Below are 25,175 nucleotides of genomic sequence, written 5' to 3'. Positions count from 1 at the left end.
CTACTGCGGTGCTGTTTCTCTATCCACTTTCTTGGGTATTCATGTTTTACTACTGCAACTTGAGTGGGCTTGGAAAGGTCGCCAGCATGCGGACGTGCCAAATGTTTGTTCTTCTGACGCATGTGGTATCTGTGTACTCATGCATGACATAATCGCTCGCTGGTGCATCCCAAGCATCGTCTGGCCTCCTGTCTGTGCACTGTCCTACCGATTCTTTCAACAACCAGTTCAGCCCTGTACATCTGCCAGGAGGCTTCGTGGTTCCGTACTCTACAGCATTTGTTCCACAAGACCCATCGCTAGCAACATCAAGCTTCCGCTGGCCTTTGAATCTGCAACTCTAGACGTACTTCACCAGTGGGCATGGAAAGGCGGCCAGCACGCAGACGTGCCAGTTGCTTGTTCTTCTGACGCAGGTTGGTCCCCATCCCTTTTTGAACTGCAAAGGCACAAGGGATGTCACTTTGCTGCTTATTCCATGACCAAATGTGCTTTCTTGCATTGCCTGTTAATGTATACATATACTTAAACTTCTAATAATTTGGTTAATTAAACCCCGGGCCCCCTAAGCCCAATCCTAATACACCCAGTAGTGACATACTCTCTCTGTTGAAAATGCTAACCGAAAAAATGGACAAAAAACATGCCAAGGTCATGTCACAGATTAATGAAGTTAGAGAAATTCAGAGAAATGTACAGAAAAAACTGAATGATATAAATGACAGACTAACAGTAGTCGAAGGAAAGATTGAGTCAGTTGCAAAAGTTGCAGAGGATTACCTTGCCACTACAGTATCCACTGCCATGCACACTGAAACAGCTACCCTTTCTAGTCGGTTAGATGACTCTGAAGACAGCTCACAATGCGAAAATCCCATTTCTCACGGTTTTCCTGAAAAACCGTCCGAATCACGGACTGATGCAGAAAAAAGCGTACGTGAGCTCCTACCATCTACTGTAAGCATACAGCTGTCTGATGAAGCGATAGTTCGTTCACATAGGTTGGGTAATTACGTGCCAAATAAGTGCTACCAAAATGTTATGAAGTTTTCAAGCGCTAAAGTTTCAAGCGCTACCTGAAAAGTAGGCACGTATGCAAGTGGAACATAGTACAAAGGAGAGCATTTGGCGCATTCATTTTGAGAATATTTATTTCAGTGCAAACAAACGAAAGTTCAATATCATCACAATTAGTTGGGAACATGGAAGGAATGGCTATAGAATATGAGCTTTCTTATTTGCAATAACAGATTTTTCTGTTTTCGAGTCAGAGATTGACATCTTTCACAGAAAAGTCTATGCGTGAAACCATAACAAAATTCAGCACCTGGCATGCCATTAGCTTTGCACATCCAAGCATAGCATTACTCCTAACTCCTCAAATGCCTTCCAGAACATATCCCCGAAGACAGGACCTTCTTCTAAGGAAACAAACTTCCAATATCTGTAAAATTTAAAGTCTTCTTGGTAGGATGCTTTAGGAATCCTTACTCAAAGCTCCTGTCCAAGCATATGGACGTGTAAGCTTCTCGAACATGTTATCTATTCTAACCCAATTGCATTTCACTAACAAAATAACTTCTTTCACAACAGCCAGCATGGTTTTCGGAAACACCACTCATGCAAAACTCAACTACTTCTCTTTACTAACGATCTATTTCCGGCATTTGACAATGGTTCTATTATCGACTATTTTTGTTGATTTCCACGAAGCCTTCGACACCATTTCTCACCGTTTGCTAAGTATGCTAAATATTGACTCAAATTTATTACAGTGGTTTAAGTGCTTCTTATCTAACAGAACCCAACATGTAACAGCTAACGGCCGCAACTCGCACACTTGTTCTGTCACATTCGGTGTACTGCAAAGCTGTGTCCTCGGACCTCCCCTATTGTTTCTAATTTACATTAATGACCTTCCCACCTGCATTAAATCAACAATCAGGCTATTTGCCAATGACTGTGTCCTCTACTGTGTAATATCTAACCCTTATGATTCTTCTCAACTTCAATGTGGTCTTGACAGCATTACTTCTTGGTGTTGACTCTGGTCCATGAAACTGAATGTTAAGAAATGTCTCATAAAATCTTGACTAATCCTGAATTGAAACGCACATTGCTCTCGCCACCTTGTTACATTTCACCCCACTATGACCATAAGTTCAAAGTTCAAGTGCCGTTCTGCCAGAACAACGTATACTTACATTCGTATGTGTCAAAGAAATAATCTGAATGGAATCGCCTCCATGCCTTTATTGCCAGCAACCCTGAACATGCATCATTCAAGACTGCCATATTGAACATGTATAACCGCTCCTCTCTGTAATGCCACAATGGCATTGAGAGTATTTAAATAAATGTGCAAACCACTCTTTCTGTGTCGACCAGGCAGCAATGATGAATGCAACAAGCCGGCCCAGTGGCAAGCAGCGTGCGTGGTTTAGCGCCACCGTGCAGAAGGAAACAGAAAGGCGACATTCCACGAGCTGTCACACTGAAAGTATTCTAAAAAACGTTGCCCTGTACACTGCCGTCCAAACTCTGATTGGAAGCAGCCATTATCTTACATTACCTTAAAATTCTTGCAGAGCACAACATTTTGAATGAGAAGACTTAGGACCGACTTCCTTACTTCTTCAGTTCGATGTTGTTATGAGTGGACTGGAACAATTACAATGTGCTGCAGCAGTGCGACGAAGTAAAAGAAGTGTGTGCGTGGTGGTGCACGGCAGTGTGGCATGCGAGGGGAGCGCATGCTGGGATTTGATTGCAGATGGCTTGGGAGATTGAGCTTGGACTGACGAGGACCTGGCGGAATGTGTTCCTGTGGAAGTGATCGAGACGGCTACCGGTCTGCCTTGGCACCTGCCTGTTCACAGACACAGCCGGGCCAGCCCACACACGAGCAGCCAACGGTCCACTCTGGCAGCCATCTGGGAACTATCGGGCCCCCGAGAATGGCTCCGGCGGCTGATGTTCCGCCCTGGTGCCAGCGCCTGCAATCCCTCCCGAGAGCTGTTGAAGAGACTGAGCAGCGCCATGGTTCGTGTAGTCAGCAGCACTGCTTTCGGCACAGCTTGCACTGGCAGAAGCCAGCAGAGCTTTTCGTCTGCCACGACCCTTGAGCCACCAGAGGAGTAGCCAGACCTACCAAGTGCCAAGGCTTGGACAGCCGACACACCTGTACAAAGTCTACGTACCGTGAGGGCACCGCCGCAAGAGTGCACATCTGACAGTCAGCTGAAAACGGACATGTAGGATAGCGAACTGTGCCACATTTGCACGGAAGGTTAGGATAGGGTAACAGAGCCTTCTCTTATATGCTTAAGTGTTCTATGTATTGTTTTGTTGTGCGTCCAAGTGTCATATGTGACTAGAACCTGAACGAGATAAAAACAATGTCTGTGCCCCACACTCCCCTCACAGTGCGTTGAGCCCATGGGCCCATGAACCTTTTCTATCACAATGTTTATTGCTCCGACATATTTCTGACCGACACGTTTAGTTACTTGTATGTTTGTCATTTTGTGTTGAATTACTGCAATGTCCAGTGAGCCATAACTGCGTCTATGTAGCCATGTTTTACTTTTTTTTTAGAGTGAATGCACTGTTGTCTCCTGGAGCAGTAAATTTTCAATAAGACGTAAATTTTGTATTGTAGCTAATTGCAAACAAAAACAATTTTGAAATGCAAATCCCTAACCTCTGCCTGCCATCCTGACAATTTCTGCCTTTCATACTTTAAGCAGCCCAAAACACCGGCACAATCTTCTTGATCGGTATCTGTTACATAGTTTCAATGTTGAAGTACTGGTGTGTTGCACTCCGCTTCATATCTGCCATTATCACGTGCGTTTTTGTCAGTACTGGACTGCACATTGGTTTTGATTCACATGACTTCAATCGCGTAAAGCTGACTTCCCAGGCATTTAATTATCTTGCGCCTGGAGCACTGGCAACTGAAAGCCTTGAGCCACTGTACCTTGTGTTGGCCCATTATGCTAAAATAAGCGATTATGACATTCAGAGGCAGTGACAAATGTTTTTTTATTTACTGCGTACACACAATTGACTGGGTGGGGGAGAGGCAGGTCGAGCTGAAGGTGGACACGAGAGGAATGTAACAAGACGCTCGCCTGTCCAACCGGGGCCTGCTCACTGGGTGGTGGCAGCAGGCCGATAGTTGCGGTGCACCTGTGGGTCGATGTCATAGACCAGGCTGAGCAGTTTCTCAATGACAGCCTTCTTGTGCTGTGCCACCAGCTGGTTCATCTCGTTCATTTTCTGGCGGGTCTCAGCCTCGATCTTGGTGGCTATGTCCTCCTTGGAGCCCATGTGCTGCACACAAGCAGGGAGGGCATAAGGCATTCCCATCATGCAACACGAGTGATCGATATATGGGCTGCATTACAACACTCGCCGCAGACAGCTACTAAACAAAAAGGCCATCTCAAGCCTCATTCTAATTCTTACGAAGTCGGCATAGGAGTTTCATAAAGACAACATCAGGTTGAAAACAATGCAGGCTACTTTGCTATCCAAACAAGACGGTGACTGTGCAGAAGGCGTGGAAACTTGACAGGAAGGTTGTCTGCTCACACAAAAACAGTCACGCTTTCATACGCACTTAATGTAGGTGATGTTTTTTTATAGGTTTGCACACTCAATGTGTTAAAATATTCTGTGGTAAGTGGCTTATACTTTCGTTAACAGCGCAAGAACAACAAAGGGGACAGAAGAGATCAGTGCTCTGTTCTCTCTCCTGTGCCTTCTGTTGCTCCTGCACTGTTAATCAAAACTATAAGCCATGTTTTACTGTAAAGCCCAATCCTACATCCTTCTTAACTGTTTTTCCTAGCTTTCTCTTGTCAACACAAGGTGGTGTCATGTCAGAGAGGCAACTTGCAGATGGTTTCAAACACATTCCATCACATGGGCTTGAAGCTGTAGTTTTAGTTTGCTATGTAGACTTCCTCTGATGCACACCCACAATACCAGAATCTTGCTGCTCTGCTTTACTGATAGAAGGTGTTTCTAGAACACTCAATCCCATACTCCGTTTTGCCTGAGGAAGCTAAGCGAGTAGTAGAGTCAGTGCAGTCTTTTCATCTGCGATACTTTCAATGGACCTTACATATAACAAATACAGCTCATAAACAGAAAGTTACACCAAATTACACATTTGTGCATTTTCGTGCTTCCGGTATGTGACGTGCTGCATTTTGATTGCAAGTGCAAGCTGCGTGCTGTGGCTGCTGGTTACAGAAGAATATACCTCTGCTTGGTTCGGTGGTAAATACCGCCACGCAGGCCTGTCACTTTGTGCGTGTGTGTGTGCGTGAATTTTTCACTGGATGTAGGCTTTACACGAGGCAGGCTTAAGGCTATTCATTGAAGCTTTGAACTTAACTTGGACTGCTAGCAGAATAATCACACTACATGCAGCCAACTATGATCACTTTATTCAGCCACCCTCGTCATGTGATGATCTAATCTCAGTGGCCTTCTCCCAAAGCTGGTCATCCTCGAGTCCACTGATTACTGTTTGAGATTCTCATCATCCTGAACCTTATACCTGCTGTGGAGACTAGTAAGAGGCGACTAGAAGGTTGGTGGCACTAAGGAAGTGATAACAGGCAATTAGGGTTTTGCGAATCGTTACTTTTCAGACCAAATTGAATGGTGGAATTAGCGGCCACAGGCTCCCACGGCTAAGCTGTCTTTCACTATTCTAAATACCATCACCTCGTGCCGCCGACTGCTGTCTGGCCGCTCTCGTCACCAAAGATTGGAACCGTGTCCTTCCGTTCCTGCACCAGTCACCTTTCCTGTGACATTACTGACTGACATCACAATGAATGTAGCGCCACTGCATGCTACAAAAAGGAGCTCGCCACATCAAATGTTTGGGATTAGCTGCCACCGGCTCCCATGGCTAAGCTCTGTCTTTTGCTATTCTAGGTAGGTATGTAGTTTGGCACGAAGTGCTGTTTTGTAATGCTTCCACGTTTTGATAGCTAATGATCCCACTTTGTTGCATATGTTTCTTGAGAAGTGTGGTGGGTGTTGACGTAGAAGTGGTGGGTGTTGAGGACTGGCTAACTTATTTCCTGCCGGCAACCCAGGAGCTCCCACAATGCACACTTTGGGCTTGTGTCCGCCTTCGTTCAATCTCAATGTCCGAGACCCACCTCCCTACTGCTAGGGTCAGTTATTTCACTCATCCTGCTTTGTGCTGGCGACGTGGAATCTAACCCTGGCCCTAAGATCGATGATGTTCTAGCTTTAATGATAGAATTCCACGACGAAACCACGGCTAGTCTAACAGCAATAAAACGGGACATTTGCAGTATTATTTCAAAAATATGTGCTATTGAAGGCAGTCTAAGCAAATGCCACAAATGAAAACCAAGTGTGAGAATGTAGGCGACTCTGTGCGCAAAGTTAAATAAAGTATCGCAAAGGTAAATGAGGAATTATTCGATATTGTGGATGATATGAACAACAGGATGAGGGGAAATAATCTTATTGTCAAACGCATTGCTGAGACAGGAAAGGAGGGCTACGAAGAGTCCTAAAAAATTGCGAAAGAATTCTTCGCGACTCACCTCAATATACGGCCTGGCAACATTGAACGTGCTCACCGAGTGGGCCAGCCGTGCCTGAATTTCGATCGTCCCATAATCGTTAAATTTCTCAACTTTAAGTCTAAGACTGAAGTTTTGCGCAATGCCCCTAAACTTAAAAAGCTAGAATATCCGAATGTTTGGCTTGAAGATTTTTCTCCCAAAGTACAATTGGCGCACAAAAAGCTTTAAGACTTCGCCAAATCCACCCGCAATGAAAATGAGCGTTATTCAGTCCGTTTCAACTACCTCTAAATGCGTGATCGCACCTACCGGTATGAGTCTACCACAGATAGAATTGTCGGGATACCCACCAGTCACAAAAATTTTGCCAATAAAACCACAAGACAAGTGAGCGCTGCTGATGTAGCCTCAGACCACAAAGTTCTAACGACATGACATATCAGCCACCCCATCAGCCATTCAGAAATTAACAGCTACAAATAATATGGTGGAGACGGAAATAAATACGGTGGGGACGGAAAGCAGCGAACTTAACTTTCCTGCCCAGTTCGAAGTATTCCGTCAAGACCGAGCGACTTCTCGAAGTGGCGGGGTAATGATTGCCATTAAAAAAGAATGAAATCCTTCAGCTATAGTCTACGACTCGGCCCTTGAACTTACGTGGGTTACCGCACATTTGCACAAGTACCTTGCGCTACTGCTGCATGCTACCGACCACCTGATAGTCGCCCAGAGTTCACTGAACTGTTGACCGATTCGCTTGAGCACATTTTAAACAAGTACCTCAACTCTGTTGCTATTCTTGGAGGGGATTTGAATTACCCTGGCATAGACTGGACTGCTTCCACTGTTAGCTGTACCAGCCGTTGCCAAGAAAGTCTGAACTTTGTACACTTAGCACATGAGCATCACATGTCACAGCTGGTAACGGAACCGACAAGCTGAAAAAAACAGACCTAATTCTTACTAATCATCCTGATAATGCAGCTACCCATGTCCTGGAGGAAATCAGCAACCACCAGGTCATGCACTGCTCATTATCTCTACTACGTTCTGATGAAACAATATCAACCAAGCCCTTAATGAATTCTGCATGTGCAGATATTGAGAAAATGAATGGTATGCTGATGCACTTTACACCCGGTTTTGAAGCAAATCTTCAAAATTGTACCACAAATGAAAACTGGGTTATATTTCGTGACATGTTAAAGAAAAATAGAAGAAAGCTGTGTTCCAAAAATGACTGTCACATCGAATACAAATGACCCATGGTTCACACAGGTTCAAGCTTCTTGTGTGTTCACACAAGAAGCTTGAACAGAAAGAAGCACACATTTAAAATGGCGTCACAAACTAACGTGACAGCAGACTGGCATAATTATAATATATCCAGGCAAACTGAGGCCACTATCATAGATGCCAAATTTTTCAATCACACACTACCTCACCTTCTAAATGCAGATCCTAAAATATTCTGGCGCATCGTAAACCGCAAAGACACTAATTTGCAGACCCTCCTAGAAAGTGTGCACGACAATGCTCTATCGGCAGAGGAAATCGTAGAAATATTCAGCGACCAGTTCACGTCTGTATTTTCAGATGAACTTCGACTAGATTTGCAAGCATTACCAGACTTCAACCCATGATCCCTTCCTGCCGATTTTCATTACTAAAAATGGTGTAGCAAGCGCAATAGAGTGTCTTCAATACAAGAATAGTCCGGGGCCCGATGGCATTAGTGCCAAACTTCTGAAATTAACCTGCAACAAATCAGCATACAGTGAAATCTCATTAATTCGCAAGTTTTCTGCGGTCCTGTATTTTCCAATGTAAATTTGGCTGGATAATTCGACCTGGCAGCCTAGGATCCACACGGCTAATTCGAAGATTTGGGGTGCTATGCATCGATTCCATATCCCCTTTCCACCACAAGCTTGCTGAAACGTCGGCCATTCGGAGCCGCGAGGCGACACCACATAGCAATCGCGATTATTTATAGATGAAGTGCCCGACCTGTAGTACTGCTAGCACAAAAATCAGTCCACGGTACGCCCCGCCGAAACGAGCGCCTGCAGAGGAGAAGACGTGCTTCACTGCAACACAGCAGGCATACCGTTTTTGTCATGTGCTCTCGTCCCCCACTCCGCACGCTCCTCAGAGTCGCAGCAGTTGTAGAGTCAGCACGTGTTCCGTGCTGCTGCCCCTGGTTGCCGTTCGCCCATTCTCTCTCCGTGCCTGCGGTGATGTGTGGGCGCGCAACACCGGTCTGCACCGTTTGTGTGCGGTGGTTAGAGGTGTTGCAGCTAGCGTGCTTTCTTTTTGTTCTGAACTGTGCAGAAGTGCTAGTGAGCGAAGATTCCAAAGTATAAGAATTTAACGGTGCAGCAGAAGTTCTACTTGATCCAAGAAGAGGGTCAGAATGTGTTCCAAGACTGAGTTGGCAGAAAGGCAAAGTGTGCCCCTCTCGATGTTGTCCACAATATTGAAGAACAAGTCGAAGGTACTGGAGGCCTATAGCAAAACATTCTTCGAAGCGGTCGCGAGTACGGGTTCCCACGTACCAAGATGTGGAATCACCTTTACTTCGCTGGCTGCCGCTGGCTGCAGAAAGCAAACGCAGCCCACCTTCCCGTCAATGGAACGATACTGTGGGAGAAGGCCAACGACTTCGCTCTACAACTTGGGCACGACGAGTTAAAGTATAGCAATGGATGGTTCAGCCGTCTTAAAGAGTGCAATAATTTGACCTTTCTAGCTGTCTATGACGAGAGCGGCAGTGCAAACGAAAGAGTCATCGTAGACTGGAAAAAACATGTTGGCTCCGTTGCTTAGTGAGTAAGGCACAGACGATGTGTACAACCTTGACGAGGCAGCACTTTTTTACAAGACGCGGCCCACAAAAATGTTCGCAGCGAAGGACACCGGGGTCAAGGGTCGAAAGCAGGGCAAGGAAAGAATTGCCATTCTGTGTGGCGTGAATATGTGCAGTAAACACAAGCTGCTGCTACTCATAGGTGGAAAGGGTGGGAAGCCTCGTTGCTTTAAACATGCACGCCTGCCGCCAAGGGGATGAGCTTATCTACCGGCACAACAAGAAAGCGTGGGTCACAGGGGCAATATCTGGAGATTACGTTCGGCAGCTTGACCGCAAGTTCGCAGCCACAGGCAGGAATGTACTCTTCATTGTAGATAAATGCCCGGTGCATGGTAACATCCCACACCTGAAAGCTGTCAGGATGGTATTTCTTTCTCCAAACACCACGGTGATCTCGCAGCCAATGGACCAAGGCATCATTCACCACACGAGGAAGATTTACTGCCACCACCTGCTGAAGTGCATGCTCCTTTGCTACGACAACACCAAGAAGTACTCCATTGACCTCCTCGGGGCCATGTCTTTTTGTGAATGCATGGAAGCAACTGGGATCTACTTTGACCATGCGGTGTTTTGAACAGGCTGGCTTCTCGAAGGAAAGCACCGTCGATGCTATGCTGACTATTTATGTGCACTTGATGAAGAAGGAGCCAAGTATTGCGACCGCATCAATGCACTCTGCGCTGAGGATAGCAAATCCGGTGCAGTTGGCTTCGCCGAGTATCTGAACTTTGAAAATGATCAACAAACGTGCTACTCAGACTTGGAGAGTGAAGCTACCGCTAATGTGACCATGTGTGGTGACAGCAACGATGACGATGCTAACAAGCCCTCCCGAGCACCTGCCCTCATGGAAGCTATCGGATCGCTGAACGTTATCCGCAGTTTTGTTGAGTGCCACGGTAGAAATTTTCAAATGCTGCACGTAGTTGGCCAACTAGAAAACATGACCCTTGGAACCTCGAATTACAGGACGCAGCAAACCAGCATCTCCAAAGATCCAAACTTTTGGATTACTTTTGGATTACTTCAAGTAATCCAAAGATCGCTGAATAAAGGTAACGCATTCCTGCAGCAAAATTTTTTACCTGGGTTGCATTTTTTTTGTGTTCGGTTAATTCGAAAACTCACTCAATTGGAAGATTTTTTGTGGTACCGATGACTTCGAATTAATGAGGTTTTACTGTACTTATTAAAACTAATATTTCAGCAGTCACTTGACACAGGTTGCACCCCAGAAGATTGGCAATCAGCATATGTAATACCTATATTTAAATCCGGTGTAAAACCTTGTGCTAATAACTACCGAACGATCTCTCTAACGTCTAGTGCATGCAAAATATTCGAGCATATTCTGTTTACGCACATAGTTTCTCACCTGAATAAAAACAACTTGCTACAGTCGAACCCTGCTATATCAAACTCGCAAAAAAACGCCTATTGGTTCAATATAGAGCATAATTCGATATAAAGAATTGGATGTAATAAAAGCTCATATGATCTATAATATCACTTTATTAATGAAACTAGCTCAGTTTCCCATGAAATAGTCCTGTATTTCTCTCTGCTTGGGCAATTTTGCTACCTGCGACGGACACACTTCTCCACATTGTCTAAGGAGCCGGAGCAGCTGAGGCCGCAACCTTCCGTATTCACGCAGAAGCACCGGACTAGTGCAAGTGCACCAATCACCTCGGAGGATGTGGACCAAGGATCGTCGTTGCTTTCTTCATTATGCCCACTTTCACTTGTGCTCGGTATGATGTTGGCAGTGTAGTCTTTGTTTTTGGGCTCTGCCGTGGTCGTGACACCATCATCTGCACTTACAAGCTTGTCGGCCGTTGATTGATCAAAGCTTCCGAAAATTCTGACAGCTCGCTACAAACTTCAGCAACACCGGCAATAGCTTCGTTGCATTTATCAGAATTTACAGTCATCAACAAGCATGCGGAAGCCGGCACGTCTGAAGCAATTTTGGATGAACCACTTGCACATGGCTGTGCGTACGCGTCGGGCGCCACAGGCCCTGGGTCGTGACTTTGGCCACTTTAGCCCTAATCTCCCCCTTATTCTTCAAGATCGTGCTGAGAGCACTCCTCGAAATCTTGCACAATGCAGGGACACCGACTTCTCACCCTGTTCGACCCGATTTATGATTTCGAGCTTCACAACGAAAGGCGAATTCGGCTGCTTCATCATGGCAACACTGCAGGAGAAGGCCCACAATGCGCAAAATGGCGCAAGCACAATGAACCAGAAAAGCAGTGAGACAACTCGCACTTGCGCTATCTTGCCCGACGAGGGCACAGGAGCCTCTGATTGGCTGTCTGAGCAAGAGCTGCGGGCCAAGATAATTTTCTGCAGGGGGGTGTTGATGGCTCGCCTGAGGCAGCGCGGTCACAGTAGGGAGAGTGGTTGGATGGAGCCACGCCGCCGGGTTTCCCCGCCACCATGAGGGAAAGCCAACTTCTGGGGGCACTTTTTCGCCGCTTTACGTTTGATATATCGGGAGTCCCTGCTATTTCTGTTTGATGTAAGCGTAATTTTTGCTATATATACTCATTGTAACTATACCATGTTTAGAAATTGTTCTATATAAAGAATAATTCAATGTAAACAGGTTCAATATAGTCCGGTTCGACTGTAATCGATAACCAACATGGTTTCCGTGATAACCGTTCTTGCAAAACTCAGCTGTTTGAATTGTTAACTTATCTTCAAGATTCTCTGAATAACTATTGATATACAGATGCATTTTTTATTGACCTTTGTAAGGCATTCGATCGCATGCAACACATACAATTCATGACTAAAATACAGAATCTTAAGCTTGATGATAAAACAACCCAGTGAATTAACAGCTTTCTTACTAACAGGGTTCAGTCAGTCAAACTTAACTATGTTATCTCTAGTCCCAGCATTGTCAACTCAGGAGTACCTCAGTGCTTCGTGCTGGGCCCTTTACTGTTCTCAGTCTACATTAATGATATCGGATCCAACATTTCCTCTTCGCTGCGCCTGTTTGCCGATGACTGTGTCATGTGCAGGGAAATCACTGGACCAAATGACAACCACTCTGCAGTTGGACCTGACAAAACTGTCAGAGTGGTGCCGTTCACGGCAAATGGAAATTAATGTTCATAAAACCAAGCACGTACGTTTTTCATTCGTTCCAGATCTGCCGCCTAACGCATACGCTGTAAATAACACAGTAATTGAAACGGTTCCATCAGTAAAATATTTAGGCATTTTCTTCAATTTTGATTTATCTTTGACGGAACACGTGGAATACATCACTGGCAAAGCTTGGTCTTCTGAAACAATGCTCGAAACTTGCAAACGAAGATACTGAACTTCACGTGTATAACACTGTAATCAGACCATCCTTAGAATACGCTACGATAGTATCGCACCAGCGCACAGCAAACCTTACTGATATGCTTGAATCTGCTCAAAATAAAGCTGCACGGTTTATTTTGTCACCTTATTCTCGTTATGAAAGTATCTTCTCTTAAACGAAGTATAAATCTTTCACCACTTGTCATGCGCAGAAAATTTTCCCGCCGATCATTCTTCCACATGTTATACCACAGTGATTTGCCATTCTACCGAACCTTCATTCACCCGGCTTCCTACATTTCCACACACATTGACCATGAACATAAAACCTATATTTTCTTGTACAAAAAAACATCAGTATTTGCCCCTTGTTTTGTAGGTCAATGAGTGGAATTCTCTGCCCGCTAGCATTGTCACATACACACAGCAATCAACTTTACAATCTAATTTACTTGCTTTTTTTGAAACTGATTATCAATTTTAGCCATGTTAACATTTGATGCTGTATAAGCAATGCGTAGTGCTTTCGACATGTACGTGCTTTTTATATTTATGCTGTGGTTTTACTTTTACTGCTTTTACTTCATCCCAACATGTTGCTTTGTTAAGAAAGACCACTCTTGTTCATGATTATTGTATGCCATCCCCCCTTATGTAATGCCCTTTCAGGCCCTTGAGGCATATAAAATAAATAAATAAATAAATATTGCTGAAAGCAAATGGCACTGAAAATCTAACACTTTTCATATAGTGATAAGTCGTTTTCTTGAATTCATAATGTTAGCAAGCTCCGTTATGTTGCACGCTATGAAGTGTTTATTGGAAATACAAATGGAGCATTAGGAGGAAATCAACAGTTTGCTTGCAGGAACAAATAAACAAGTAAAACAGTTTAGAGAGAGTGAATGATCACTGTATAGCCGGTAAAGTCATGGTAATTGCATTTGCTCTGAAACTGACAATGGTATCACGGTGGGACTTTTTGCCAATGATTGCTTATTATACAAAGAAATTAATAGCATGGAAGATCAGCAATTACTCAGTGATGCTCTTAGGGCTATAGAAAAATGGTGCAACAAATGGAAAATGAAACTAAATGAGAGTATAACTGTTGTATTGTGCATAACGAATAAAATTAATCATATTTTCGATTTTAATTACAAAGTGAATTCTTCGGTGCTTTCCATGGTTGACGTGCTGAAATACTTAGGCGCACACATATCTGTGAATTTAAGCTGGTCAGACCATGTTATAAAGATATGCACAACTGTGCAAAAGAAGCTTTGGTTCTTGCGACGGATATTGCAGTTAGCCTCACAGTCAGTAAAACTAACAGCTTATTTAACAAACATTCGACCCACGCTAGAATATGCCAGCATAACCTGGGACCCTTATCAGTCAGGGTTAATTGAGAGACTGGAAAGAGTGGAAAGAGTCGAGCAGCAAGGTTTATTCCATCACGTAATTTTCACACAGATTCTATCTCCGAAATGATCAGTTTGCTGAACTTGCCTGAACGCAGGTGCATAGCTAGGTTGAAGTTTTTTTTCTTCTCACTAAAAGCACAGTTAACATCAAAAGTAAACATTATTTGATATCACGACAAGGCAGAATATTACGGAAAAGCAAATATAATACTTTTCAAATACCTCAGATGCACATTAACACCGTAACATCTTCCGTCTTGCCAAGAACGATTAAAGAATGGAATGAATTACCGGTGTTCACGAGAAAACACCAGTGCAGAACAATTTGAAAAAAACTTAAAGCTACATGCATTTTTATTTGTATGTGTTTGATATTTTGCGGTGTGTTTTGAAGCATGTCGCGCTCATGTTGTGTGCTGCGCGTGCTGTCTGGTGTCAAAGGCCTAGTCAGGTGGCTTTTTAATGCCGCCTTTTGCCTTGGCACCAAGACAAACCGCTCTTGAGAGTTGTTTTGTCAATAAACAAATAAACAAAACATTGAAAGATGCACGTACGTGTACTATGCACGTATGTTGTCTTATTAATCGGAGTTAGTGCAGAACATTTCGCTTATGTATCTTTTTTGTTTGCTTATGTTCGCTTATTCAAGTACTGGACTAATTGCCGAAATGCTACTATGGACCTGTTTTTTTTTGTGCTCTATGTAATATTCATGTATTGTACTAATTGCTGAAGTGCTGCGTTTGACCCACCCTGTAACGGCCAACAGGCCAACAGTATGAGTAAACAAAAAAATAAAAAGCCGGGCTGCCTGAGCAATGTAGCTTGCTCCAATATGCAAGCTCAAGTTTTATACCTATACTGTGCCAGCAGGAATTAAATTCATTGCTTTGTTCCAGTTTTATGTTTATTGCACACAGTTGACATTCTGAAATATTGGTTATTAGAAAAATATTTGTATTTATGAATAGTAGTGACTATTTGATTAGAAGACCGAATCAAATAGGGCACTACTGGATTTGTCATCCAAAAGTTTCAATATCTGCACACCTCAGCATGCAATAAAGTGCTTTCCACTTTGAATAGTGTTGCTTAGTGTATAAAGATATTGAAAAATTTCAATGCACCAGAAAGCTTTAAAGAACTAGCTTGGCGACATGTACCACTGCCCCGTTTCCACGGAGTTGCTAACTCATCATCATCATGAACTTATCTGGAAGTTCACAATACTTTGTATTGGAATGTTCAGATAAGCTTACATGAAATAAATAAAGTAATGCTTGCTCACGCATAAATCCAGGTGCAAATGTATGCTCTCACCTGCACCTGAATTCACAAGCATACATGCTTGTGTACAACTCATCACAGTCAACGCAAAACAGCTGTGACATATCACAAAATCCCACTGTGAATAATTCTGTTACCCTCACTAGTCAGTGCTTCCAGATTAGCTGGCTATTCATACTTGAGGCACTATCTAGCAGTGATACGACTGCTCCTCACCACTGAAGCATGGCTCGAGGAATGTTCACGTCAATCCTAGTATAACCAAAGGGCACTCAGCACATGACAACATGTCGTGAATGGCTCATTGGGCTACACAGATATATTGGCATATTCAAATGGTCACTTCTGCATTCTCATTAATAAAAGACAGCATTTGAGTTGTATTTTGGCCTCTGGCTTCATTATACATACAGTTGAATTCCGCTACAATGAAATTGACGGGGCGCCGAAAATTCCGTCGTTGCAGAAATTCGTTGCCATGATATTATCAAATACATAGGCAACACGTGACTTGGTGGTGAAAAAGCAAGCTCTAATTTCAAAAACTGGTCAGCGTGTTTGCACTTCTTGCCAAGTGATGGCACAATGTGACTCCCGCATACCACCAGCCTTGTCGTCATCCTGGGACCCGATGCAACGTCTGACTGTATCAAATGTGTCCATGACCTGCGATGTAGTCAGTGGTCCGGGCTCATGTTGCGGGGTTGTTTCATCTTCGTCCAACGAAACACAGTCTTCCCGAACACTCTTCAGGATTTCTTGGTCTCTCAATGCTTCGTGCACCACCACACACTAGTTGGCTTGGATGTACCTGTTGGGATGTACATGGGTGGGCACATCTCCACTTTCCTGCAGGGCTGCCCACGTGGCTGCGACTTCATCAAACAGCGACGCGTTTCCATTGCTACTTTTATTCTCAGAGTCCAATGTCTCGGCAGCCTGTGCAGTGAACCCAGCATGGCGGAAACAGTTGCAGATTATGGCCGAAGCGGCAATCGTTTAGAGCGCCATAAAGAAGTCCACTTTTGTTTCACGGCCCAAGTGCCTGTTCAGAAGCATCGTTTGAATAAGGCGCTCACGGTAGGCCCGCTTGACACTCTGGACAACCCCTTAGTCGAGGTGTTGAATCACAGCGGTACACAATTCGGTGGAAAGAACTTTAACTGCATGTTTCCCAGCCCGGTGTCCTCTATGATGTGGGCAGAATAATTGTCTAAAAGTAGAGAAACTTTTCGCCCTTGCCTGCTCATGTCCGAAAAGAAGGCTTCGACCCACTCTCCGGAAATAGCCCGGGTCATCCACGCCCGAGTGTTCGTCACATACTTCAAGGGAAGGCTCTGGTTTCCTTTGAAGCAGTGGCGTGGTTTGGCACTTTTTCCGATGACAAAAGTGGCTGCTTCTCTGAACCGTCCATATTGGCGCACAGAAGCATGGTTATTCTCTTCTTACTGTGCTTGTCTCCATGGCAGTGCAGCCCCTTAAAATCCATGGTCCTGGTGGGCAGCATCCCATAAAAAAGCTGTCTCATTGGCATTATAAATATCCCATGGCGCTTAGTCTTTCAGGATGCCTGCGAGGCTGGCTGACATCCACACAGTGGCGCCATCACTATCCACCGAAGCGACTTCACCGCAGAAAACTTTGCCAATGATGCTGTGGCTTGACTTGAATCTGTTCAGCCAACCTACGCTGGCCTTAAAGCCATCTATTGCTAGCATGCAGGCATAATCCAGTGCTTTTTGCCTAAGGGTGATTTTCTTGGCCTGCGTCTCCATGAACCAGGTGTAAACTGCCTTGTCCAAGGCCTCGTGCACTGGCTGAGTCACTTTCTTGGTGCTTCGCTGACATTCCTGAAGCTAGCGTTTTGGCTATACCATCCCTGCTTTTCAATATTGTTGAAAGAAAGCTCGCTGGAATTCCTAGTTCTTCTGCGATTATTTTTTCTTTCCAGCTTCAGACTAGGCGATAACTCGAGCCTTCTCTTCTAGTGACAAAAACTTGCGTTTATTTGTCAGCTGTGATGTCCTTCAGCTGACTATCCAACAGCTTCGAGAGACACTGACCAAATGGCGTGCAATCGTTCATTGTTAAGCATGCGTTGCCCGAATGCCTCGTCGCACCCTACCGGGATTTGACTTCACAACTGCTACTTCGTCTAGTAATTGGTATTGTACAATGTAGCCATTTTTACGATACTTTGTAGAATATTAATAGTTAGAAATACTACAAAAATAAAATTATTGCATGTATGTTATCTGTATGCACCCCATTTTCCTAACCAGTATGACTCAAAACGTTTCCTCGGAGCTGGGATGCTCCTCCATAAGAGCGCATTGCCTCGGCATCACCAATGCGGCATGGTGACTGTTTTGTTTGGGTTGAGTCATGGCCCAAGTAGCTCCAGTTCGTGCTTTATTTTGCTATCAAGGTCGGTGGTTAGTCAAGGCATGAAAAAACTGTTTTAGGGGTTTCGATGAGCTACAGTTTAAATAAGTTTGCTTACGTCTGCTCCGTAAAAACTTCATTAAAATGAGAACGTGTCCATGTAGTAGTTCATTTTGGGGGAATTTCGATGCATTATGTTCTGTGGGACATTGATGGGGAATGAAAAAATCTTCGTTCTGGCAAAAATTTCGTTGAAGTGGACTTCATTGTGCCGTGATTCGTCGACTGTAGAAGGTTGGATTGGGCTAGGTTCATGGAAAGCACCTTAGTGGCAAAGAACAAGAGGAGATCCATGAAATCAATTCCAACTGCAGGCATCAGGACTTGTACAACATGGGGCACCGGCCACTTGTAAATGTTGTACAACATGGGTGAAGAAAACCTAAGTGCAAAGGACACTGGAAATTTTAAGGTTCTCGTGTGCTACAACTGGAACATTGCCTCTCTGCCTCAACAAACAGAACTTGAATTTCCATCAGCACTTCAGCCAGCAAGAGCACATTCATAAGCTTTGTTAAAATAAAACAGCATTTGAAAAGATGTAAAAAAAAGAAGCATTTTGAAGTACAAGTTAAAGTTTAAGTAGATGAATAATTTTCAGCTTTAAGTACCAAATGTAGAGTGCAACATATTTGCATCATACCAATTCTGATATACAGCACTATAACAAAGTTTTCCAGTTTAGCTTTTTAAAACAGGGGCAAAAAACAGACAACACAGAATGTTTGAAGTTTTTATGCAGCTGCAAAATTAACCAGGTAGTAATGCATTAAAAAAAGCTTGCTATTTCAAGCAGTTATCTACAGCTGCTAGTCTAACATTTCACCATCATGTATGGAAAAATTTTTCATCAAGTTATTTTCTATTTTTCATATTTGGTGTTCCATTGAATGCCATGCTCTCAAAGCTTTTGAAGCTGGGTTACAGAAAAAGTGCTTATACAAAGTCTGTTAGAAAAGTATCCGGCCTTTGGCTGAAAAAAAAAAAAAAAACTGGCACAACTGGAGTGCTCGAAACCTAATCACCCTCAAAGTAGTCTCCTTGGGACTCCACACACTTCTCCCAGTGGTGCTGCCATTGTTGTAAGCAGTCCGAGAAGGCCCGTTTCAGAATGGAGTTTAGCTCAGCTGTCATTGCAGCCATAATGTCTTCTCTTGTCTGAAATCGCGCTCCTTTCAATGGCCTCTCGAGCTTGGGAAACAGCCAGAAGTCGCAGGGGGCCATATCAGGACACTAAGGAGCCTGTTGAACTACAGGAATCTGGTTTTTCGCCAAAAAAAGTCTGAATCATGTACAAGGAATGTGCAGGAGCATTGTCATGACGGATGCGCCAATTTCCTGTTGAAAACAACTCCGGTCTCTTGTGCTGCACAGCATCACATAGGCGACGAAGGACATCCCTGTCGTACTCTTTGCTGATTGTTTGACCCTTTGGTGCGTACTCATGGTGTACCACACTTCGGGAGTAAAAAAAAAGCAGTCAGCATCACTTCGACGTGGCTGCGCACTCGGCAGCCGGCCAAGTGCGCAGCAACGTCAGTGATGCTGACTGCTCCACCGATGTGCGGCTTCTTTGGTCTTGGTGACGTGGAATGCTTCCACTGAGACGACTGGGACTTGGTTTCCGGATCGTACCTGTACACCCAAGGCTCATTGCCAGTGATTGTGGTGTTCATGAAGACAGGGTCCCCGTTTGTGGAATCCAACATGTCCTGTGAGACTTCAACATGAAGTTGCTTTTGCGCCACTGTGAGCAGCCTCGGCATGAATTTTGCAGCAACTCTCTTCATGGCCAAATCTTCGGTCATAATGGAATGTGCAGAAAAAGTGCTGATGCCCACCTCTTCTGCAATTTCCCGGATAGTCACACGACAGTCCTGCATCACCACAGTGTTCACTTTGGCAATGACCTGGTCATTTCGACATGTTGATGGCCGACCAAAGCGTGGCTTGCTCTCCACCGATGTGCGGCTGCCTTTAAACAAGTTGTACCACTCCTTAATCTGTGTGCTGCTCATAGCATCTTCACTGAAAGCTGTCTGAATCTTCCAAATAGTTTCCACTTGGCTGTCACCCAGTTTCTGGCAAAATTTGATGCAGTAGCGCTGCTCCAGTCACTCTGCCATTTTCCTTGCAGTAAAAAACCAACAAGAGCACTGTGCACTACCTCACTAAAACGCTGCGTCCAAGTGACTGACGCCATCAGCAGGCAGGAAAAAAATCGCACATGCGCATGAAGGTTCAAGGTCGGCTGATGCAAACGCGCTTGTTTCATATCCGCCAGGTTTTCGCAAAAAAAAAAAAAGAATTAGGTCGGATTCTTTTCGACCTCATAGACCCAACTCTTATTGTCGCACCAATTTTTACCGATTCAGGCAAATCGCAACTATTGCAAACATATCACGGGTTTTATGTGCTGCATTAACGTCTTGGCTATTATGCATACCGCAGTCACGGGCTCCATGTCAATTTTGACAAGCTGGGGTTCTTTGGCCCTTTCTCTGCCAACGACAAGTGGCAGTCGCTTCATCATACTTGTGTGAATGCTTTGCTACTAAATGACCTCGGCTTCTTAAAGAACTATTTTTTTTAAGGTGCACATGGTGCAAATGAAGAGGAAATCTGGTTCTCATAGACTTCAAAAATGGTGGTGCAGAGTGAGGTGACTGCTGTGATGGCAGCCAATGTTGAAGTGGTGGTGTTCTGGGATGCTTCTCCACCTCGAGTAAACATTTAGACTTGGAAAGCGAGCAGTGTTCGTAGCTTCAGCTTGGAAGTAATGATTGCGAAAAGATTTAGAGCCTCTGATAACCTCTTTATGTGGACTGAGCTTGACAGAAAAGTGCTTTACCACCCGTAACTTTGCAATTTCCCTTCCCCACTGAGCAAACTGTGTCGCTTGACGTATAACAAAAGCATATTTGAATTCTGTTCCAGAAAATATTGCCCTTGATGTAGACTGTTTCTGTGGCCTTGTCTATCTGCAACTGCAACTCAAAAGCATGAAAAAAATCACTTGCAGTAAAAGATAAAAGAACAAATGAGCTGCAGATACTGCAATAATGAAAACTGTTGACAATGTCACAAAAAATGCGAGATATTTTGGCGGTTTCCCGAAAAAAAAAAAAGGTTTACAGGAAAACGATTAATCCGCAGCCAATGCTCGGTTCTCACACTGTACCCTCATAGGAATGTTGCAGCTGGGAATGGAGCTTGCAACTTTCTGCTCAGCAGGATCACCTCATAGACAGTGAGCCCAATAATAGAATTGCAAAACCTAGAAGGCAGCCTTCCTGCACAGCAAAATCACCATGACAGCACAGCCTGTTCTTGTTGCAATGTAGCGTCCACTAGTGCATATCCGGCTTGTGGAGAAGCATGCGTGCTGAGGCTCAATCTCTTTGTAGATTCACACTTTTGTGTCATTTGTATTATTGCTGCTAGAATGGCACCGCAACGAGCTACTTCTAGCACACAGCACATGTGTTCACAGTGATGTCCACAAAGTGAGAGCATGACCTTAAATTAAGGAACAAATCTGAGGAACATTTGACAGGCCACTGAAACCTATGAGGGTGCACCATACTCAGATAAGAGTACCTTTCTACGATAAGCAAAAACAAAGAGAGGTAATTGAAGCAGTTCGCAATCAGGAATGCTGGCAACTGCTGCGTGAGCACAGCTAATGTAAATATTAGCAATAAAAAAGCACTGTTTCTTAATGGTCCACTGTTATGAATTTTTTTCTCCTTTTGTTGTTGTTGATTGATAACATGTCTGCATGTATAAATGTTGGCTTGGCGATACCAATATAATATAGCTGGAAGCCAGTGCCCGCCCAAGTGGTGTGTCCAGCGCACTCGCGCCGCACAAACTCACTAAGCTAGTCAGTGAACAAATTCTTTTGGTTCAGAGAAGCTGAACAAACAAGACGTCATGTTGCATTTAACAATTGCGATGAGGTCAGGCCGCACCACCAGTGTGAACAAAATTTCATAGTGCCCTGCAGGTTTCGTATGTTTATGGTGCCCATTGGAGACATACCCTAGCCTCGTACTCCTTGAACTGGCGTTCCTTTTCGGCCTTGAACTTGTTTATCTCCACCTCAGCTTCATCCTTGGCCTGCTTTAGACGCTTGGCCTTGCCTGTAAAATAGTAAGGGCACCACATCTGCACCATAAAAGACTTTCACCAGAATGAGAAAATTTCAGAGCACAATAAACTATATCTATGGCAAGCTGTATACAACAGGAAAAGAAATGCTATTTTTGGATAAAAAAGAAAGGACTTCCCCATGACATATTGAAATCTGGCAAAGGGCACAGTACTCTGGAATTGATTGCTCATGCTGTTCTGTGAGTGACCGACTTACTAGTTCTTGAATCATTTGGAAACACTCCAAGTGGTTCCACATAACATATTGAAATCTGGCAAAGGGTACAGTCGACTTGGGAATTATTTGCTGGTGCTGTTCTGTAAGTGACCGCCACGGTTGACTGCAGGATTCTACTAATACTCCAAGTGAGCCATGACCAACAGTGTAGCACAAGCTGAGCTCCTACGTCACATACAAGTGGAGAATTCTGGGGCAGAGCAGCAACATGACCAGATTGCACCAAATACGGCAAATCACAAAACTGATATCGGTACAAAAGCAACGACCATAGTAAGGCGACATTCCGTGAATGGAACTGGGAAATGCAGCCGCTTCTCACCGTAATTTTAATTTTGAAGCCCGATCACGAAAGCTTTCATTGGCACGTAAAACCCCAGAGTATAATTTAACGAAAGCACTCGGGCTTGGAAATAAGTTGCGACTCTCAAGCTCGGCAATAACAAATACGTCAGCAATTCCGACGGCGATGCATTACTGCAAACTGGCAGAAACGGCAGATTTTTGTTCGGCTTGCGAGGGGGCGGGGGTCGTCAGTATGAAATGGTTTCGAACGTTTATGGCTAAAGTGAAACTCCAAGCGATTCCAGCGGCATGAGGGTTTGTTTTGACGGGCCCATCTCGAATACTTAAACGACGCGAAGGCAGCAAGCCACCAGTAATGTTCAGATATATATATATGTATATATTGTTCATAATTGGTAATTGAGTATCAGTGCGGGGTGAGTAACAAACTGATTAAACACAGGGTGAACAAGAGGGAAGAAAGAGTTCTAAAGCATTGATACAACAAAATGGAGCATACTTTCCACCAGGTCAGCAGAGAAAAGCAACGATGAAAACATTAGTAGGAATCACAGCCCGACTCGGAAGAGCCCGACCTCTCGTCACGTGAGGTATTCGTGCAGCGTTCGAACTTACGTTTTCGGGCTTCGGCGACTCTTTCAGAGGCCTTCTTCTCAGCAGCGAGAAGCTGTTGAACCCCTTGGCTTTGGCTGGTCATTACCGGGTTTGAGAAACGACTAGCACCGGCAGAAAAGCAAGATCTTGTCCCGCTACACGATCAGTGCAGCCCGAAGAGCCCGATGCCGCAGTCAGGTGACTCGCGGCGAACCATAAAATAAAGATGCGAACTGTAACCAGGCCCCGCACACTCTCAAGTTCTAGCGATCGCCACAGAGGGCGAAAAATCAAAGAGCTTGGTGGCGCAACGCACCGCCCCGTTCTAAAGGGGACGCTCATAACATCCATCCACCCATCCATCCGCGTTCCATGAAAGCGCGTATGAAACCATATGTATGAAACATATAAGTCTGTTCGATTCAGCCAAGTTTCTCTGCACCTTCTGCATCTGTTCACAGTGCGCTGCGCCTAGGCCTTTGATTCCCCGAGGTGCAGGGGTGCACCCTGCACACCCGTGTACGAATGAAAGGCAAGGTGCAAGGCAAGGTGTCGCCGCGGTGCAATGCACCCTTGAACCCTGCAGCGAGTGGGTGCAGCCCGGCACGCCATAATTGGCACCCCCTGCACCTTTTCGTTTATGGTGCCGTGCACCTTTTTCTGAATCGAACAAACCTTATAGAGTTTCCTACAAACATTTTTGTAGGAAACTCTATGAGTGAAACTACGTTAATTTGGTCGTATACTTTAATTCGTAAGTTTTCTGCGTGGGGCGCTCAACGTGGCTACAGAAAATCAGGCGTTTTGGTATTCAATAAGAACAGTGAAGAGACAGTGGAGATACAGGGCCAGGAAATACTTCGGGTAACAGCATGGCCTCCGAGATTTACCCCCGTGCGCGTTTCTCTCCGGCCGTGCCAGTCGGCGCGCGCCCCAGTCAAATGTTGTAAGTTTATCGATTCCTCCACGCCTCACCAGGCGGCAGTGCGCACCTACGCATCGTAAAGCCCCTTAAACTTCGTAAAGTACTGCCACGCTTTGAAGAATGCCGCCCCCTCCCCGAGCGCTCTGCCCGAAGCCGACGCCGCGTCGCTATTGGCCTAATGGCATCAGTGGCCCCTTGCGCCGGCTTCGTTTGTTTACAGTCGCGCTTCAGTGCCATCTTTGGTCGAGAAGCGGTGCTTGTTGGCGGCATTCCTTAAAGCCCCTTAAACATCGTAAAGTACTGCCACGCTTTGAAGAATGCCGCCCCCTCCTCGAGAGCTCTGCCCGAAGCCGATGCCGCGTCGCTATTGGCGTAATGGCATCACGTGGCCCCTTGCGCCGGCTTCGTTTGTTTACAGTCGCTCTTCAGTGCCATCTTTGCTCGAGAAGCGGCGCTTCTTGGCGCCATTCCTTCCGTACCTATTCTGCGTTGTTTTGGTCTTGTGAACGCCTTGACGGATGTTATGTGGCAAGTGCGTCGTCGCGTCATGTCATTTTCTGTTACCATGACCTGCTGCGCGTTTGGATGCCAATATAGTTTTAGCAAAGGCAAGAATATGTTCGCGATACCGTCCGGTAAGCGTAACGGGTTAAGAAGAAAGACATGGCTTCACCGAATCGGGAGAGAGAACTTCCGACCAACTTCCTCCGCGCGACTATGTGATGTAAGTTGTGGCTCTCTCAGAGTATTGTATGTGCCAGGCTTGCGTATTGTGCTGCGGGCAATAACGTAGTAGTGTATTGCACAGTTCACTGTGCATGTTGTCATTTGTGCGCACGCTTTGACATGATTTTTACGCAACGTCTTCTGTGCTTATGGGCGTCTTGCGCTGGAGTTTGAGGTATAGTAGCGGCGCCTGGTGGCGGCGCGAGAAACGACATCTGGGTCGTACCAGCTTGGGTCGTATTGAGCCCTGGCTGTGGCGAAGCACATT

The 25,175-nt window shown here is 44.9% G+C and overlaps 1 protein-coding gene and 1 pseudogene across 1 annotated transcript; both read right to left on the bottom strand.

Moving 5' to 3' along the window:
• Window positions 1–4,028: 4,028 nt before the first annotated feature.
• Window positions 4,029–23,527, bottom strand: Vha13 (V-type proton ATPase subunit Vha13). Its single transcript, XM_065432035.2, has 3 exons — window positions 23,278–23,527; window positions 22,008–22,108; window positions 4,029–4,338 (listed from the first exon to the last, which is right to left on the bottom strand). The coding sequence occupies exons 1-3, from the start codon at window positions 23,357–23,359 to the stop codon at window positions 4,156–4,158; spliced, it is 366 nt and encodes a 121-aa protein (XP_065288107.1). The 5' UTR covers window positions 23,360–23,527; the 3' UTR covers window positions 4,029–4,155.
• LOC135902141 (protein GVQW3-like) lies at window positions 16,311–20,089 on the bottom strand (annotated as a pseudogene).
• Window positions 23,528–25,175: the final 1,648 nt, after the last annotated feature.

The sequence above is a fragment of the Dermacentor albipictus genome, chromosome 3, assembly GCF_038994185.2.
Source record: "Dermacentor albipictus isolate Rhodes 1998 colony chromosome 3, USDA_Dalb.pri_finalv2, whole genome shotgun sequence".
NCBI lineage: Eukaryota > Metazoa > Arthropoda > Arachnida > Ixodida > Ixodidae > Dermacentor > Dermacentor albipictus.
The sequence above is the reverse complement of the archived record's forward strand: the minus strand, read 5'-3'. Positions and strand labels throughout refer to the sequence as shown.

What these genes read in the sequence shown, in the direction of transcription:
- Vha13 (XM_065432035.2), bottom strand. Translation starts at nt 23,359, where the DNA reads ATGACCAGCCAAAGCCAAGGGGTTCAACAGCTTCTCGCTGCTGAGAAG. An exon ending in AGTCGCCGAAGCCCGAAAAC is followed by an intron (nt 22,109 to 23,277) that starts GTAAGTTCGAAC and finishes ACTATTTTACAG; the next exon opens with GCAAGGCCAAGCGTCTAAAG. An exon ending in TCAAGGAGTACGAGGCTAGG is followed by an intron (nt 4,339 to 22,007) that starts GTATGTCTCCAA and finishes GCTTGTGTGCAG; the next exon opens with CACATGGGCTCCAAGGAGGA.